General features: G+C 49.0%; 1 protein-coding gene across 4 annotated transcripts in view; it reads left to right on the forward strand.

The window, feature by feature from the left end:
- The window catches only part of ABCC1 (ATP binding cassette subfamily C member 1 (ABCC1 blood group)), a 152179-nt gene that overhangs the window by 105732 nt on the left and 27349 nt on the right, over positions 1-19098 (forward strand). For all 4 annotated transcript variants that reach the window (XM_070779714.1, XM_070779716.1, XM_070779715.1 and 1 more), the window contains exons 16-19: positions 1286-1412; positions 7689-7865; positions 9919-10086; positions 11958-12141. In XM_070779714.1, coding sequence (XP_070635815.1) covers positions 1286-1412; positions 7689-7865; positions 9919-10086; positions 11958-12141 — 656 coding nt within the window. The remainder of the gene's footprint in view (positions 1-1285; positions 1413-7688; positions 7866-9918; positions 10087-11957; positions 12142-19098) is intronic.

Below are 19098 nucleotides of genomic sequence, written 5' to 3' on the forward strand. Positions count from 1 at the left end.
CGTCTTGCCTGGGTGATCACAGGAGCTGCCTCCCTAGGCTGACTGTTCTGTTCTGGCCCCTTCATCCATTCCCCTCCCAGCATAGAACAAAAGAACAATCAGTGTGACCACGTAGCAGGTACGGAAGAATTGAACAATGGGAGCAAAGCCATCAGCCTTTCCACCAATATGTTGAAATCATAATAGCAGAGCTTGGAAAGTGCAGCTGATGTATAGGTGAACCCAAGGAGGCCCTGGACATGCCCACCCTTCCCCAGTGGGTGGGATTCCCCATCTCCACTTTGCTGTCTGCTGTGGAGGGCTGGGCGTGGTCCTATGTCGTGTGACGCCCATCTTGTCAGCAGAGTGTTGAGCCTGTTGTGTTGGGTTGGCCAAAACGTGTGTTCAGAGTTTTCCGTAGCAGTTTATGGAAAACCCCGAACAAACATTTTGGCCAACCCAATACGATTACTGTTATATCTGCCAAAGGGCCATGTCAGTAGAGACATGTTTCTGAAACTCTGATTCAATTGTGTTAGGCCCTCCTGTCTGGCTTCCAGCTGGGAAGTGTGTCCTCTGGGGCCCTCTCGGGTCTGGACACCACCCACCCACCTCTTCAGGACTGACCTCCCACTCCCTGCCTCATCTTGTGTCATTGACCTGTCTACCTGTGGTCACGCCTGTGATTTCACACCCATAGGCCTTTCCTCACGCTGTCTCCAGGTGTCTGGGTTGTGCTCACCCTTCCTCTAGGCTTGGTTTTGGCGTGGCCTCTTTGTTGAGCGTCCCTATTGGTTCAGTAGTAAAGAATCCACCTGCAATGCAAGAGGTGCAGGAGATGTGTGCCCGATCCCTGAGTCAGGAAGATCCCCTGGAGGTGGGCATGGCAGCTCACTCCAGTATTCTTACCTGGAGAATCCCATGATCAGAGGAGCCTGGTGGGCTACAGTCTGTGGGGTCGCAAAGGGTTGGACATGACTGAGTGACTGAGCACACACGCACCCTTCCTTGAGCACCTGCATCATGCCCCCAGGTGAAGTGGATCCCCCTCCACTCAAGCCCCCTTCTCCTGTCTCGGTCGCTCCTGCAGGGGTCTTTCCTAAGATGCAGCTGTGTCCAGCCTGGCACAGAAGCCTCTGCGGCAGTTCCCTGAACTAATAAGTTCGTTGTAAGAACAGCAGGAGTGATGTCCAGGCCTCAAAGACTCCAGACAACCCTGCCTTCCCTCTCTCCCCACTCGGGGCCCGTCCAGCGTCGGGAAGCCAGGCTCCCCCATCTGAGCCCAGGGTGTGTCATGTCGTTTCAGCATCACCTTCTCTGTTCCGGAAGGTTCCCTGGTGGCCGTGGTGGGCCAGGTGGGCTGTGGGAAATCGTCTCTACTCTCAGCACTCTTGGCCGAGATGGACAAGGTGGAGGGACACGTGACTGTCAAGGTAGGAGGCCTGGGTGGGGGCCAGGTAACTCACTGCCAAGGGGAAGGCCAAAGGGCTATGCGGCGTTTCCTTTTATGAGCTTGTTAAGCAGGTGGGAACTCCTTTTGTTCTCTTCTTCTCTCCCCTCCTGGAAGGCAAGATTGTGGTGTCATTTAGTTCCTGCTGTGTCTCAGCACCTAGAATAGTGCCCAGGATGTAGTAGGCACTGGATAAGTATTTAGTAAACACACGAATGCCCATTGGTCCACCCTCTGCCCTCAACTCCCTCCCCATCGCCGGCCTGCAGTGTGCATCCCGGGGCCTCCTTAAGCATGGCTTTTTCAGGCTTGTTCTTTCTCTTTGTGGTTCTCCGTGTATCTCTTTTGGCAAATGTAACAACACTTAAAATTTTTTATTGATGTCATTGGAATATTTCCTTGGAGAATTCTTTTTAAGGGACTTATTTAAATTCTCAGTGTTTGTTGGATTCTTAATATGGGGCTAAAGGGAGACTGTTTTTACTGCTTTTAAAAACAAAGTGTTTTGAACTGAGTTGCAGTATGTCTTGGGAGAGAGTTTAAGAGGCTGCCTTAGTGAACAGATGTGTCGCATCAGAATCAGGAGCCTTGTTTGGCATTTAGCTCTGTCCCCCGCCCCCAAAACCCTTCCCTGGGGTTGGGGGTATTTTCTTCCAGAGTTTTGTTGACACCAGCATTTCCTGGTCTGCAGCAAATTCATCTTACTATTTAGGGAATAAAGAGTCCTGGGCTCAAACAAGCTTGGGAAATAGTACAAATTCTGATTCCTTCCCTGTTGGACACTTAAAGGCTCTGATAAGTCCTACAGGGAGGAAAAAAAAAAAACAAAAAAAAACAACCTATTTAATTTTGGTTAATCCTGCATGTCCCAGACACATTTGCCTGCACCTCTTTGTTTTCTAGACAGCAACTCCTTATGTCTTAAGATTACTTTCTCCTGGAGTCTACTTTTGGGGGATGCTGGTTTGTGCCATAGTTTTCATTTCAGAGCAAAATCCTTTCTTTGCTGATGATCATATGCCCATTGAGCCCTGTGTGCCTTAGAGAAAGTGTATGATAGTTGGGTCCAGACTAACGAGGGTTTTCCAGGAGGCACTAGTGGTAAAGAACCTGTCTGCCAGTGCAGGAGACACAGGAGACAGAGGTTCAATCTCTGGGTCAGGAAGATTCTTGGACCTATTGTTTTAAGAAATGATCTGTCATTACTTTCAAATACATGCTATAAAGTAAGGTTCATAAGCAGCATGAGCTGGGTTAATTGGAAGAAGACTCGGGATCATGGTGGGATCCACACTGCCTTCTGTTTGATTAACCCTGGGTTTCCACAATCAGAGCCCTATTGACGTTTCATGCCAGATAATTCTCTGCTGTGGAGGCTGTCCTGTGCACTGTGGGGTGTTGAGCAGCATCCCTGACCTCTGCCCACGAGATGCCAGAAGCAGCCACAAGTCATAACAACCAAAAGTGTCTCTCGACATTGTCACTTATGTCCCCTGGGGGGCAAAATTACCCCCAGTTGAGAACCACTGAATACAGAGATGATGGACCAAAAAGTGAGGGTGCGTGAATATTTGGTTTGATGAGGTTGTAGATTTATTCGTGACTGGTTATTTTGCCTTGGTAAGGGAAGGGCTTCCCTCGTGGCTCAGATGGTAAAGAATCTACCTACAATGTGTGTAGACCCCAGGTTCGATCCCTGGGTCAGGAAGATCCCCCGGAGAAGGGAATGGCAACCCTCTCCAATATTCTTGCCTGGAAAATTCCATGGACAGAGGAGCCTGGCGGGCTACAGTCCATAGGGTCATACAGAGTCGAAAATAACTGAGCAACTAACTACAAAAACAAGGAAAGTGCGGGAAATGTATTTAAAATGTTTATTTTGTCTCAGCAGTTTAGTTGGTAGGGCTCATGCATACTGTGGGAATTACCTGTGGGTTCTGCAGTGAGGCTTTGTGACAGTCTGGCCACTTTAAGTTAGGATATTGGAGTCAGCAGTTTGGTTATTTATCTGAGAATGGAGATGAAGAGCTGGGCTCCCTGGGTTTCATTTCCAACCTCATCCTCCTAGCCTCCCTTTATTTAACAGTCTTTGAGAGCTCCCCTTTGCCCTTTTAGTGAAGCTCATACTCCTCACCCCGGAGAAGGGAATGGCAACCCACTCCAGGATTCTTGCCTGAAGAATTCCATGGGCAGAGAAGCCTTGTGGGCTGCAGTCCGTGGGGTCGCAAAGAGTCAGACATGACTGAGCTACTGAACTGATCTGAACTGAACTGAGCAACTAACACACACATACACACACTTGTCACTAGGACCACCAGCCTTGTGTGAGTCCCGTCCCACCCCCCGGCTCCTTCCTGCCTGTCTTCCTCTCACATCATGGTCCCATCACACTGGCCTTCCTGTTGCTCAGACTTGCCAAGTTCCTCTTGATTTTGGACACACACAGCAATCGGCGGCAGCTTGCAGCAAGTAGCAGTGAGCAGCAGCTGGCAGCCAGCTCTTAGTTTCCTGAACGGGGAGTCCTAACCCTGGACCACAGGAGCCAGCAGTGAGGGCCTGAGTCCCTAGCCCTAGCCCTTGCCCACTTGGTCAAGAACAAATTCAGGAGAGGAGGCAGAAGGTACAAGTAAAGTAAAAAGTTTGTTGAAAAGAAAAGTGCCTGCAAAAAGGTGCGTGGGCAAACTCAGAGAGTTGTGCTTTTCAGAAGTTTAAATCCTTTATAAGGGGGCCGTTTTCCAGGTCTTTGTCTTCCCCTGAGGTGTGCATTAAGAAGAGGTGGCAGGAATACACAGAAGAACTGTACAAAAAAGATCTTCACGACCCAGATAATCACGATGGTGTGATCACTCACCTAGAGCCAGACATCCTGGAATGTGAAGTCAAGTGGGCCTTAGAAAGCATCACTACGAACAAAGCTAGTGGAGGTGATGGAATTCCAGTTGAGCCGTTCCAAATCCTGAAAGATGATGCTGTGAAAGTGTTGCACTCAATATGCCAGCAAATTTGGAAAACTCAGCAGTGGCCACAGGACTGGAAAAGGTCCGTTTTCATTCCAATCCCAAAGAAAGGCAATGCCAAAGAATGCTCAAACTACCGCACAATTGCACTCATCTCACACGCTAGTAAAGTAATGCTCAAAATTCTCCAAGCCAGGCTTCAGCAATACGTGAACCGTGAACTTCCAGATGTTCAAGCTAGTTTTAGAAAAGGCAGAGGAACCAGAGATCAAATTGCCAACATCCGCTGGATCATGGAAAAAGCAAGAGAGTTCCAGAAAAGCATCTATTTCTGCTTTATTGACTACACCAAAGCCTTTGACTGTGTGGATCACAATAAACTGGAAAATTCTGAAAGAGATGGGAATATCAGACCACCTGACCTGCCTCTTGAGAAACCTGTATGCAGGTCAGGAAGCAACAGTTAGAACTGGACATGGAACAACAGACTGGTTCCAAACAGGAAAAGGAGTATGTCAAGGCTGTATATTGTCACCCTGCTTACTTAACTTATATGCAGAGTACATCATGAGAAACGCTGGGCTGGATGAAGCACAAGCTGGAATCAAGATTGCCGGGAGAAATATCAATAACCTCAGGTACTCTTGCCTGGAAAATCCCATGGACGGAGGAGCCTGGTGGGCTGCAGTCCATGGGGTCGCTAGGAGTCGGGCACGACTGAGCGACTTCACTTTCACTTTTCACTTTCATGCACTGGAGAAGGAAATGGCAACCCACTCCAGTGTTCTTGCCTGGAGAATCCCAGGGATGGGGGAGCCTGGTGGGCTGCTGTCTCTGGGGTCGCACAGAGTCGGACATGACTGAAGCGACTTAGCAGCAGCAGCAGATATGCAGATGACACCACCCTTATGGCAGAAAGTGAAGAGGAACTCAAAAGCCTCTTGATGAAAGTGAAAGTGGAGAGTGAAAAAGCTGGCTTAAAGCTCAACATTCAGAAAACGAAGATCATGGCATCTGGTCCTATCACTTCATGGGAAATAGATGGGGAAACAGTGGAAACAGTGTCAGACTTTATTTTTTGGGTTCCAAAATCACTGCAGATGGTGACTGCAGCCATGAAATTAAAAGACGCTTACTCCTTGGAAGGAAAGTTATGACCAACCTAGATAGCACATTCAAAAGCAGAGACATTACTTTGCCAACAAAGGTCCATCTAGTCAAGGCTATGGTTTTTCCAGTGTTCATGTATGGATGTGAGAGTTGGACTGTGAAGAAAGCTGAGCGCCGAAGAATTGATGCTTTTGAACTGTGGTGTTGGATAAGACTCTAGAGAGTCCCTTGGACTGCAAGGAGATCCAACCAGTCCATTCTGAAGGAGATCAGCCCTGGGATTTCTTTGGAAGGAATGAAACTCCAGTACTTTGGCCACCTCATGCGAAGAGTTGACTCATTGGAAAAGACTCTGATGCTGGGAAGGATTGGGGGCAGGAGGAGAAGGGGACAACAGAGGATGAGATGGCTGGATGGCATCACTGACTCAATGGACGTGAGTCTGAGTGAACTCCAGGAGTTGGTGATGGACAGGGAGGCCTGGCGTGCTGCGATTCATGGGGTCATAAAGAGTCGGACACGACTGAGTGACTGAACTGAACTGAACTGAACCTTAGCCAAGATAGATCTCAAAGTGAAGGCTTCTGGAGGAGTAAGACTTATTATGGTCTGGCATTATTCTCTGACTTTTGACCCTAAGGAACCTTCCCATGCATGTGTAGTGTCTCCTTTGTTCCAGAAAAAGGAGGGGAGTGGAGATCCCTTAATCCTTTACCCAAACAGGATTTTGCCTTTCTTTGTCCTGGCCAAGACTATTAAGGATATTTACAAGACAAAGACCTACTATTTACCCTGTTTCTGTTGTTCCATTTTGGTGGGCAAATAGGCTGACTGTAAATGCCTTAACTGGAGCCCACCGCTCTCTTGTCTCAGGAAATGCAAAGAGGAGACTAGTTTTAAGTATCCAACCTGAAGCCCACTTCTTCTTCCCCCATGATATGCAGGCAGAGGCCACGTGTAAATGTCTAACCTATAGCCTGTCTTTCCCCTTCCTCCCTCTCACGAAGTTCCTCAGACTGAAATGCTCTTTCCTCTTCTCTTTATCAGACCAACTTATTTTCACCTATCAGTCCTTGTTAAAAATATTTTTTTCAGTTACTGAAATACATGAAACAAATGCCCTCCTCGTAGTCTTTGTTCTTATGCCATTCTGACACCTTGTATTATGTGGAAATGTACAGCAACTTTAGAAATGGACAGTTTTTATACAAGATGTCTTTGCTTAAATTTCATCAAGGAAATCTCAAGGGCTCTTTTAATGTTGTCTCAAACTAAGTCTCCCTTTAAAAAAAATTTTTTTTTTAATTGAACTATAGTTGATTTACAATGTTGTGTTAGTTTCTGGTGTGCAGTGAAGTCATTCAGGTAAATGTGTATATATATTCTTTTTCAGATTCTTTTCCAGTATAGGTTAAGTCTTCCTTTTAAAGGACTTTTTTGAAAGTCTCATATTTTTCTCTCTTAGCCTGTACCACAACAATAATCAAATAATTTTTTTTTTTTTTTTTTAAATTCAGGTACTTCCCATTCTTGGGAACCAGGAGGTTTTGGTTGTTGTTTATTTTAAAATTTATTTTATTTTATTTTAAATATTTTAAAAAATTTCTTAAGTTGATATATAGATGATGTGGGGGCTTCCAGGTGGTGCTAGTGGTAAAGAACCCACCTGCCAATGCGGGAGACATAAGAGACAAGGGTTCGATCCCTGGGTTGGGAAGATCCCCTGGAGGAGGGCATGGCAACCCACTCCAGTATTCTTGCCTGGAGAACCCCATGGACAGAGGAGCCTGGTGAGCTACAGTCCATATGGTTGCAGAGTGTCAGACATGACTGAGGCGACTTAGCACACAGATGGTGTGCAGTATTTTATCAGATATAGGTGTGCAGTGTAGGGGGGCTAGGCATTTCGTTTGCTGCTATTCCGTTAATAGTTATTAAATATGTAACTGTAATCTCATTAACAAGGATTTCAGCTCTCAAACTCTCAATATTGGAGCCAGTGACTGACCTAGAATGGACTCTGACCCCAGCCCTGGTGTCTGTGGTCCTTGGGGCCTTGGTTTCCCTCTTGTTGAAACCATAGATGTGACGAAGGTATCGTGTGAAGTAAGGCCTTCCTGGCAGGGAGTAGGCCGCCGCTATTTTGTTAACCAAGTCTGTCTGTCCTGCCACCTTCTTTGTTTGCCACCTAGGGCTCAGTGGCCTACGTCCCACAGCAGGCCTGGATTCAGAACATTTCTCTCCGAGAAAACATCCTTTTTGGACGCCAGCTACAGGAACGGTATTATAAGGCTGTGGTAGAAGCCTGTGCCCTCCTCCCAGACCTGGAAATCCTGCCCAGTGGGGACCGGACAGAGATTGGTGAGAAGGTCAGTAGACTTGAGCGTGGCCCCTGTATCAGTCAGCTATTGCTGTGCAACAAACAAGCACAAAAATCTCAGTGGCTTATGATGTTAAACACTTTGCTGCTTATGGGTGGGTCAACTGTGACTGGGTGACCCAGGCTAGGCTCTGCTGGGTGGCTCTGCTCCACATTGCAGGCCAGCTAAGCCCAGTTCCAGGCTGTGGGTTGGCTCAGGTCTCCCCAGTGGCTTCTTACTAGGGCCTGGGTGAAGGGACAGCAGCTCCCCAGGGGGAAGCTTTTTCAATGGCAGCAGCAGAAGCCCAAGAGAACAACAACAACAACAAAATGTGATGTCTTTTAAAGCACACCATCCTTTCTACCCATAAAGCAAGTCACTTGGTTGAACCCAAAGAACCAGAGAGTGCATGTTACTTTTGTGGTCATGTGACTGAAAAGTCCCAAGACCATTGGCACTATACAGGGCACAGGGGTGTCAGTGATTCCAGTGTCCACAGCCCTTTTCAAAACATTATCATTATGTTAATGATAAACATAATAATGCAAGAGCTCACACTTATGGAGTAATCGCTACGTGCCAGGCACAGTGCTAAACACTTTATACATATCTTGTCCTTACAGCAAGCCCAGGAGATGGGACTTACTGTTAACCCTGTGTAATGGTGGAGGAAAAGGAGGCACGGAAAGGCCAAGTGACTTCCGGAGCCCCTTCCCATCTCAGGGCCTTTGCACATGCTTTCCCCTCTGCCCGGCTGGCTTGCTCAGTTGCCACCTGGTGGTTAAGTGGTGTGCAAATGGTCTGGAGCCGACTAAAGAGCTTTCTCGTCCTTGTTTTTAGTTATTAATACAAGCCAGTGGCTCAACCAACTTTCCTACTTCGTGAGCTATTTCTTTTATTTGGGTGAAATCTGCAGTTCCTTGGAAAGAAAAACAAAATTATTAGAGCTTTTGGGGTTTTCAAGTGGCAAAGAATCCTGAGTGAGAACTGAATTTACAGGCATTGTGTGGAATCCAAGGGCTGGAATGTGGCGGGGCTCAGGAAGGGACTGATTCCTCCTCTGAATTTCATCTCTGCTTTTCTGCGGAGCTTTGTTGTTGTTTTCCAAAATGTATATATCTGCCACTTGAAGATTCCTCACCCTCCCTGTTTAGGCCCTAGTAACCAATGTGGGGGCTTCCAGGTGGCACTAGTGGAGATGTAAGACACGCTGGTTCCGTCCCTGGGTTGGGAAGACCCCCTAGAGGAGGTCATGGCAGCCCACTCCAGTATTCTTGCCTGGAGAATCCCATGGACAGAGGAGCCTGGTGGGCTACCTTCCATAGAGCTGCACAGAGTTGGACATGACTGAAGTGACTTCTCAGGCACACATGCACCCAGTTTTGGAGGGAGAGGATGTGATTGGCTTAGTTTGGGTCTGATGTCTGCCTGGGGCCAAAAGCTGTGAACTAGAGGAACTCTCAGAATGAGCCTGGCTGCCAGGACCCTGTCTCAGAGCAGGGGGAGGGTGGGCATGTCTTGGGGAGAGGGGCTGGGTGGTTAGCTTCGCAGGTGTCCACTCTGACTCCAGCCAGATATGCAAGTGATGCTGGCTTACCTGCTGCAGGAGAGCCCTGTGGTCCTTGTGCCCTGGTTCAAATTAACAAACTGTGCCCTTCCTGCTGGCTGGCGGGGTGCAGGCTGGATTGTAGCATCCCTGGGGCACAGCCTGCCTTGACCGTGTGGCTTCACCAGTGAGCGAAGCCCCAAGATCACGAGCCTTCCTGTACCCAGCACTGTGTGGTGCCACCAGCCTCACCTTCCTGACCGTGCCCTGCTCAGCAGCACCCGGCGGCTCGGGTTTTCTCTTTGCCGGTTTCACAGTTGAGGCTGAACCTGGAGCCGGGACTTGAACCCACGTTGGCGCAGGCGCGATCTCGCTCCGTCACCGCTGCTCCTTCCGCAGGAGGCGGACGCAGCCCTGTGGGGCCTCAGGCGAGGGGCGATGCATGGTGATCCGCTGCACCCCTCTGCCTGTCTCGGCTTCCCAGAAGGCCCAACTTTCTGCCGTGTTTCTCCGCAGGGTGTGAACCTGTCCGGGGGCCAGAAGCAGCGCGTGAGCCTGGCCCGGGCCGTATACTGCGACTCAGACGTCTACCTCCTCGACGATCCCCTCTCAGCCGTGGACGCCCACGTGGGCAAGCACATCTTTGAAAACGTGATTGGCCCCAAGGGGCTTCTGAAGAACAAGGTACCTGCTGCGGGGGCAGCTTGGGGGCTGGTCCCCGCTCTTTGGTCAGGTCGCGGTGTGTCCCCTTTGGGACCCCTTCGCTTGACTGGACTGGAGAGCATATTTTCAAATCCATCCCTTGGCAGCCTTCTGGGGACAGCCGTCTTGTTCTCATTGCCTCCGCTTGGCAGAAAGAAGCCTTTCTTTATGCTTAAACAATAGGGGTGGTGTCTCCGAGGGAAGTACCCCCCACCACCACCACCATCCCCTGTCCCCAAGGAGCCGGCCCTCCTTTCCCAGCTGAAGTGGCCGTGGGCTGAGGGACAGAGGTTTGAGCAGGAAAACGGCTACTACACCTTAACATGGCAGGAAAGGGTTCCTTTCCTCTTTTCTTCTTTTTGAAATTTGTTTGTTTAGGGGAGTTACAGAGGCTCTTCTTCTGCCTCTCCCATTAAAAAGTAAGACATGCCCATGGGAAAAAATGTAGCAAATCAGAAAACCACGAAGGATAAAAACAATTATGCATCGTCCCACTGCGTAGAGATTTTTGTATTTCTTTCAAGTCTTTTTGCTGTGTATATAAGCTTTTTTTGTTTGTTATTTTTGGCTGCACTGGGTCTTCCTTGTTGCCCACACTTTCTTTAGTAGTTGGGGAGGGCCTGGAGCTGGCTGGCTACAGCCTAGTTTCCATATGCGCGCTTCTCATTGTGGTGGCTGCTCTTGCTGTGGAACAGACTCTAGGGCACAAGGGCTTAGTTGCTCCTCACATGTGGGAACTTCCCAGACCAGGAATCAAACCCGTGTCCCCTGCACTGGCAGGTGGATTCTTAACCACTGGGCCATCAGGGAAGTTCTGTATAAGCTTTTTAATATGATTATCACATCATGCATATATATATACACATACACACATATAATAAGCATGCCACTTAATCTGTTGTAAGCATTCCCCTGCACCCCATAAGAATTCTGTTTAATTTTTAAATATTAAACACCTGTTTTGGTTGTGAAAGAAATACATGCCCATAGTAACAAAACCAGAGAGTGGATGTAAAGTTAAAAAAAAAAAAATTCTCCCTCATCCTGCAGCCCTAGCTGCTCTCGAAAGCAGGGGCCAGCGAATCCAGCCTGCTGCCTGTCTTGTAGGCAGCCCACCAGCCAAGAATGATCTTTACATTTTTAAGTGGTTGGAAAAAAATTCTGAAGACAAATATTTTGTGACATAGGAAAACTGTATTAAAGTTACACATCCGCTTCCATAAATAAAGCTTTACTGGATCATGGCCAGCCCATCTGTTTATGTCTTGTGTATGACCAGAGGGGCCATAAAGCTGAAAATGTTTACCATTAGGCTGTTTTAAGAAAAAGTCTGCCAACTTGTGTAAACGGTTTGATGCACATCCTCCCAGACTTTCAGTTAGATAAAATAGATACCCATGTACAAGCGCTGTAGTCTTTTGGGGGTGGGGAAACTTGAAACACTCAAGTCACAGCATGCACAGTTTTTCGTAGGAGTGTCATTCTTTTATTCATCTACACATGGATGGTTCCTTCCCTGCATCTCCTCCAGATTTTTGTTCAAAACCAACTTCCCCCATCACCCTTATTAAAATTGCAACCCCCCCCCACCCCCATCTCAGTATCCTTTCCCCTTTGCTTCCACCTGCTCACAATACAGCACACAGCATTTTACTCATATCTGTCTGGACCCTAGAATCTGGAGCAAGGATCATTGTTTCCCTCACTCCTGCCCACCCCGCCCCAGCTCCCAGCCTGCAGATTGCAATGCTTCTGTGTGCCTGCATCCCAGGCGCATGTACAGGTCGGGGGGTAGGGGGAGATTCCTTTTGTGCGCATGCGCTAATGTGGCCGTGTCTCCGCTCTCCCTGCAGACACGGCTCCTGGTCACGCACGCCATCAGCTACCTGCCCCAGATGGATGTCATCATAGTCATGAGTGGCGGCAAGATCTCCGAGATGGGCTCCTACCAGGAGCTATTGGCTCGGGACGGCGCCTTCGCCGAGTTCCTGCGTACCTATGCCAGCGCGGAGCAGGAGCAGGGGCAGCCGGAGGACGGTAGGGTTGTGTGGGCCTTCGGTGTGGGTGGTGCCCAGTTGGCCCCAGGTCTCCCCTGAAAGTTCCCACCAGCTGCCCTGGAAGCTCAGGAGGGCATCAGGTGGGGGGCTAGGCCAGGGCCTCTCAGGAACCATCTGGAAGGACTTTCAGGGCTGAATTGAGAGGGAGTCCCAATACTTTAGAGAGCTGGGTCAGCAGAACAGGACACAAGTCCCGGTACTTTAATGCAATATATCTCTGGGCCTGTGGAGTTACAGGGGTTTCATGACAAAGATGGAGGTAGTGATAATTACAGTCCTCCTGACTCCCAAGAGGCTGTGAGAAGCCAGTGGCACGTTCACCATGTTGTCGATGAGTTGCTCAGTCGTAGCCAACTCCTTGCAACCTCGTGGACTGCAGCACGCCAGGCTTCCCTGTCCCTTGCTGTCTCCCTGAGTTTGCTCACATTCATGCCCATTGAGGCAGTGACACGGGTCATGAGGCCAAACCTGGTGGTTGAGCCTGCAGGTTGGAGGTTGGCAGGACCTGAGTTCCAGTCTCAGCTGCTGCTCTTTCCAGCTGTGTGATGTCTGGCCATTCCTGATGAAGCAGTGAAAAACAGACCCGACCTTCTGGCGCCTGAATGTGCTAGATTACTGGAGCCTTTGGCACAGTGCCAGTGACAGCTGCTGCTATTACTTTTCTTGGGAAGAGTGCCCCCTGATACCCTACGCATGTGGCATCTGGCAGGTTCAGGTAGACCTGCCCGCTTCTCAGCCACCACACCTGCTCTGTCCTCACAAGAGCATGCTCTGAATTCCGGGCTGGGGCCTTCCCCTGTCTTTATTTGAAGCAAACAGGGTGAGGTGTCTAAGAATCCTGTTCTCTCTTATTATGTGTATGTGTGTTAATCACTGGGTTGTGCGTGACTTTGCAATCTCATGGACTGTAGCCCACCAGGCTCCTCTATCCATGGGATTCTCCAGGCAAGAATACTGGAGTGGGTTGCCATTTCCTATTCCAGGGGATCTTCCCTACTCAGGGATTGAACCCAGGTCTCCTGCATTGCAGGCAGTTTCTTTACTGATTGAGCCAGCAGGGAAGCCCCATTCTCTCCTTTAGTTGGTTTGAAATTCAGGGAATCGGTTGGCCTGCGGGCTGCCCTGTATTTATGTCAGATGGGCATCTGGAACGGATCCTCTGCTGGTGCTCCCCCACCCTCCAGGAGCCTTGACCTGCCTTACACAGAGAGGAAAGAAGTCATCTGATGCCTTTTCTGCTTTGATTTCAGCTGTTGCTAAAAAGAGTGGAACTAAAGCGAGATCGCCTGTCCTGCTGTGATCTCCCTCTTCCAGGAACTAATTACAGACTCCCTGGGCCCCTGGGGCGTGTTTGTTACATGCTCAGTCCCCAGGCAGGTCTCAGATAGGCTGTCTCCCACCCCCCACCCCCCTGGTTGGGGCTGCAGGACTGTCCCGTTGCACAACTCCCGTGGGCAGAGTTGTCATCGGGTGTCTGTGATGTGAGGACACGCACATCAGTGAGTGAGTGTTGACTGCTGACCAGGGCTTGTGTCCCTGACAGGGGTCATCACTTTGGCTCACTCACTCCTCACAGCTTCTCATGAAGGAGGGAAGATGGTGGTGCCCGGTCCACTGGGGAGGAAACTGAGGCTTACAAGAAGCTCGTCCCGGGATTTCCCTGGCACTGCAGTGGTTAGTACTCTGTACTTCCACTGCAGGGGGCTCGGGTTCAGTCCCTGATTGGGAAACTAAGATCGCACTTGCCAAGTGGTGTGGCTAAACTAAAAGATTAAAACAAAAACGGGGTCTTGTCCCTCATGTGCCAGGGGCAGGCGGATCCCTGTCTCTGTGAATGCGGCTGAGCACTAAGAGAGCTATTTGCCATTCACTGATTTAGTCATTCAGTTGGTGTTCACCGAGCACTCAGTCATGTGTTTAGCACTCGGTTGTTCTCCTAGGCCTACTGTAATGAGAGTCCCCCTAGCTTAAACAATGGGAGTGTGTTGTCTCACAGCCCTGGAGCCTGGATGTCTGAGATCAAGGTGGCGGCCTCCTGAGGGCCATGAGGGTGCCATGCCTGTCCCCCAGCATCTCGTGGTTGCTGGCGCTCTGTGGCATTCCTTGGCTTGCAGGAGCATCAGCCAGTTCCGCCTTCCTCTTCACATGGTGTTCTTTTTGTGTGCGTCTGTCTCCAGATCTCCCCTTCTTATGAGGCACCAATTATATAGCATTAGGGTCCATCCTCAGGAGCTCATGTGAACAGTTAACATCCAGAGACCATGGCTGCACGTGCAGTTACATTCCTAGGTACTGGAGGTCAGAACTTCAATGTATGAATTTAGTTGGTGGGGGATGTAGTTTGGCCCTTAAACTAGTAGCGTTCTAGATTTGGGGGAGACAGAAGTGAGCAAGATCCAGGCAAGTCCTGCCCTCACAGAGCTCAGAGTCTAGTGGGAGAGAAAGGCAGCAGTCAGCCAATGGAAATGGTTCTGTGCAGCATTAAGTGCTGTGAAGGAGAGCACGTTGGGCAAGGGGCTGGAGAGTTTGGGGGTTCAGGCACCTCGGGCAGCGTGGTCGGGGTTCCCTCTGTGGGGAGCAGTGTTCTGACGCAGGTGACAGCACAGGCCTCAGCCCGGCATGAGCTCAGTCTGTTCAAGGAACAGGGAAGAGGCCAGTGTGGCCACACCATGGTGGGCAAGGGCTAAGGGTGGGAGATGAGGCTGGCGAGGGGTTTACCCGTCCCGGTCTTTCAGCGTGAGGAGTTTGGGGTTTGTTCTCATTGCAGTTGGGAAGCCAATGAATGTCAGGGGGGGAGGGCCCACAGCCTGATTGCACAGCTTAATTCCTCTGGGTGAGAGTTTGCTGGAGTCCTTGTGGTTTGGGGTTTTGTTTTTTTTTTAAATGTGAGCCATTTTTTTTTAAGTCTTTATTGACTTTGTTACAGTGTTGCTTCTGTTTCCTGTTTTGGTTTTTTGGCCCTAAGGCATGTAGGTTCTTAGCTCCCAAGCAGGGATGGAACCTGTACCCCTAGCATTAGAAGCAAAGTGTTAACCACTGGACCACCAGGGAAGTCCCCCTGGTGCTGCTGCTGCTGCTAAGTCACTTTAGTCGTGTCTGACTCTGTGCGACCCCATAGACGGCAGCCCACCAGGCTCCGCCATCCCTGGGATTCTCCAGGCAAGAACACTGGAGTGGGTGGCCATTTCCTTCTCCAGTTCATGAATGTGAAAAGTGAAAGTGAAGTCGGTCAGTCGTGTCCGACTCTTAGTGGTTTTTAATAAGGCCTTTATTGAGATATAATTCACACATCATATGATTCAGTGAGTTTTAGAAATACTCCAGTATTTTATTTGTGCAGCCATCACCAAAATGAATTTCAGAACAGTCTCACCCCCTCGAGGAAACCTCACATCCATTGGCAGCCACTCCCCACTTCCTCCCCGCCCTCTAAGTCCTAGGCAACCACTTAATCTGCTTTTTTTCCTTCTGATTTTTGAGTTGTAATTGCTTCTGATTTGTAATTTACAAAGAGCACTGTGTAAATCTGAGGCATGGGATTTGACTTAGTACATCCTGAAATGTGACCATAAGAAGTTTAGTGTACATCCATCATTTCATAAAGATGCAAAAGTAAAGAAACAGAAAAATAATTTTTTTTTTCTATGATGAGATCTCTTAGTAATTACTAAGCAGTTTTAATTATATTAATGATGTACATTATATTTCTAGCTCTTACTTATTTTATAACTGGCAGTTAGTGCCTCTTAGGAGAAGGCAATGGCACCCCACTCCAGTACTCTTGCCTGGAAAATCCCATGGACGGAGCAGCCTAGTGGGCTGCCGTCTATGGGGTCGCACAGAGTCGGACATGACTGAAGCGACTTAGCAGTGCCTCTTGACTACCTTCATCCAGTTCTTGCTCCCCCCACCATCTCTGGTGACTACAAATCTGGTCTTTGTTTCTATTTTGTTTTTAAAGCATAACTTACCTACAACACTGTGTTAGTTCCCAGTGTACAATATAGTGATTTGGTATTTCTATATGTCACAGTGGGCTTCACACAGATCTCCTTTCTGTGTAGATTTGTCTTACTCTGAACATTTCTGTATGAACAGAATTCTTTTGTGACTGGCTTCTCTCACTTAGCATGACGTTTCTGAGGTCCGTCTGTGGAAGCTTGCATCAGCACTTCATTTCTTCTGATTGTTGAATCATATTCCATGGTGTAGACACACCACATTTTATTTATCCATTCAACGGCTCATGAGCACTTGAGCTGTTTCCAGTTTTGGGCTGTTATGAATAGTGCTGCTGCGAACCCTAGAGGTTTTAAAAGAAAAGTATTTTCTTTCGCCAGCATGAGATAGCCAGCTCTCCCTCTTAGTATTTAAACGCCCAATCGAATGAGTTTCTACATGTCTATGCTCCTGTGGTCGGAAAGTTCTGCTGTAAGTATAACCAGCTCTCCTCTTGCTACAGAGTCTCCTTTCTTGGATTGTCTCTTAGCCCAAGTCAAGCCAAGGTCACACAAAGCATGGTAGCAATTTTGAAATAACTTACATTTCCCGCATCTGCTTGGTGGGCTATATTTAGGCAAAAATAACGCTCTGTGGATTATCTCAGTTTTTTTCCCCAGAATGAATTCCCTCTCTTCTCCCCATTCTATCCAGGTGAGTAATTATGGATTATCTCAGTTTTTTCCTCAGAATGAATTCTCTCTCTTCTCCCCATTCTATCCAGGTGAGCAAGGACAGTCCTTGCACCCTGTTGGCCACAGAAGGGATTTCTTTTTCCCCCTTCTCTTCGTCCCCAGCCACACACATATCCAAAGCAGATTATGCGGAACATGGGATGCTGCCAATTAAAAAATTTTTTGTGTGTGCACGTCAGCATTTAATTTTGGTGGTAAAAATACCATCCAGCGCCCCTGCACCGCTGTGGGGTCATTTCCCCAATTTAGCCACTCAGCACCCTGCAGGGCAGGTCACAAAGGTCCTCTGGGTCTAAAATAATTAGCTCTCTCCCCCCACCGTCTTTTCGCCTCTCTGGAGGGACCCTGGCGGTAAGGCCTGGCGTCAGGGTCCAGTCTTGCTCAGCTGTGGCCAGTGCCACTGACCTTGGATTTGTCTGAAACACATTTTTGGCTTCTTCTAAAGGGAAATTTTTGTTTCCGTGTTGGATTAATCACGTCTTTTGCAGAACACCCAGGCTGGAGGGCGAATGTTTGGTTTGGGGGGAATTCTGTCTCTCAGATGGAGAATGGGAGCTAGGCTTGGGATGGGGGTGGGGTCGGGAGCGGGGGGTCGGGGGGGGCTACTGACTCCCTCCCTGGCAATATGCCTTATCCTGTTTCTAGGGGACTTTCTATTTGTTGGCAAAGAGATTGACAAAGTGGTTCATTAACCTTTGTACCTGGAAGGTATAGAACATTTTTATTTACTCTGGTGACTTTATTAGGAACCGAAAACCTAGAATGGCAGTTTGCAAACATTTGTGCCTCCTGGGGACACTTGGCAATGTCTGCAGATGTGTTTGGTTGTCATAACGAGGGAGGGGGGCACCCCTGGCATCTTATCAGGAGAGACCAAGGATGCTGCTAAACACTCTGCCATGCACAGGGCAGCCCCCTCTGCCCTGCCCCTGCCACCCCCCAGGAGCAGAGAATCACCCCGCTACGATGTCAGTGGTGCCGAGGGTGTGGAAGCCGCTCTGCTTTGACTTCTTTCTGCCCAGGCTCTTCCTTTGTTATCTTGGGAGAAAGACCTTGACTCCAGCAATGTGACCGCTTTTCAAAACCTTATTCCAGTCTTATTCTCTCAACCTTGTCACTCAGTCGTTTTCCCCTCTTTTCCGTATTTTTGCTGAACTTTTTTTAACCTGATTATAAAATCAATATGTGCTGCTTGTAGACCACAGCGAACGCTAGAAAAGCTCCAAGAAGCAGCAAAAAGAACGTGCTTCAGCTCTCCCACCGCCACGAGGGGAGCTGCCCTGGTGTTTGGCCTGTTTCCCACCTGTCGTTTTCGTTTAGGACCCTTTTCCTCGGGTGCGTTTTTGTCGCCAGTTTTCCTGCCCCTCTTTTTTGTTTCTTTTCTTCACACTAGGTCCCAGGTGCCTCCCCTTGCTGCAAAAGTCAGTCGTAAGCTCCGAACAGCAGCTGGAGAGCCCGTCAGACTGACGGCTCATTCCTCCCCTCTGTCCTCAGCGTCCGTGTTTCTTCCCCTTTTGAGTCTGAAGAACTTGCAGGGCTGAGGCGGGAGGCTCGGGCCGGGTGATGCAGCCAGTCGATTCCGTTTTTGGTCAGAAACCCGGCATTGCCTGTAGAGCAGTGACTTGAATTCTTCCCTCAAGGGGGAAGCTTGCCTGCTGGCCCTTGCCCAGGCAGAGTTCCAGAACCTTCTTGAGAATAAACAGCGAGCCTGCGAGGTGCCAGCCTTGAGGATGAGCGGCCAGCCGAACACACGGCCCAGGCAGCGCTTGTGTGGTTCAAGGGCCAGGAGGTGCCTGGTTACCAGCATCACAGCCCCGTCCCCTGGTGCTCGGAAGCCCTCAAGGGAGAGCCCGTTGGGTTATAAGTCTTATGTCTTTGCTTCTGGATTATTTTACGTGATCCTCCCTCTCCCAACTCCCCCACCCCCGCACCATTCATATTTTCTCCTTACCTGGCTTTCTGTTTCTCTGTAGCATTTAATGCTGCCTCACGGTAAATTCTGGATCTGCTACCTTATAGTCTCTTTCTCTCCCTTGGAATCCAAGCTCTGTGAGGGCTTTTGGTCACCTCTGTGTCCCCAAGACTGAGAACAGTGCCTGGCACATCACAGATACACAGAGAGTGTGTTTAAATAAGTGAATGAATGAGTTACATCTTTATTATTTAAGGCATGTCCTGCGTAATGGTTGGACAATAACACAGCTGTGTGTATACCCCAGATTGGGAACAACTGTGAGCTGATT

This window comes from Bos indicus, chromosome 25 (assembly GCF_029378745.1).
Source record: "Bos indicus isolate NIAB-ARS_2022 breed Sahiwal x Tharparkar chromosome 25, NIAB-ARS_B.indTharparkar_mat_pri_1.0, whole genome shotgun sequence".
In the NCBI taxonomy this organism is placed as follows: Eukaryota; Metazoa; Chordata; class Mammalia; order Artiodactyla; family Bovidae; genus Bos; species Bos indicus.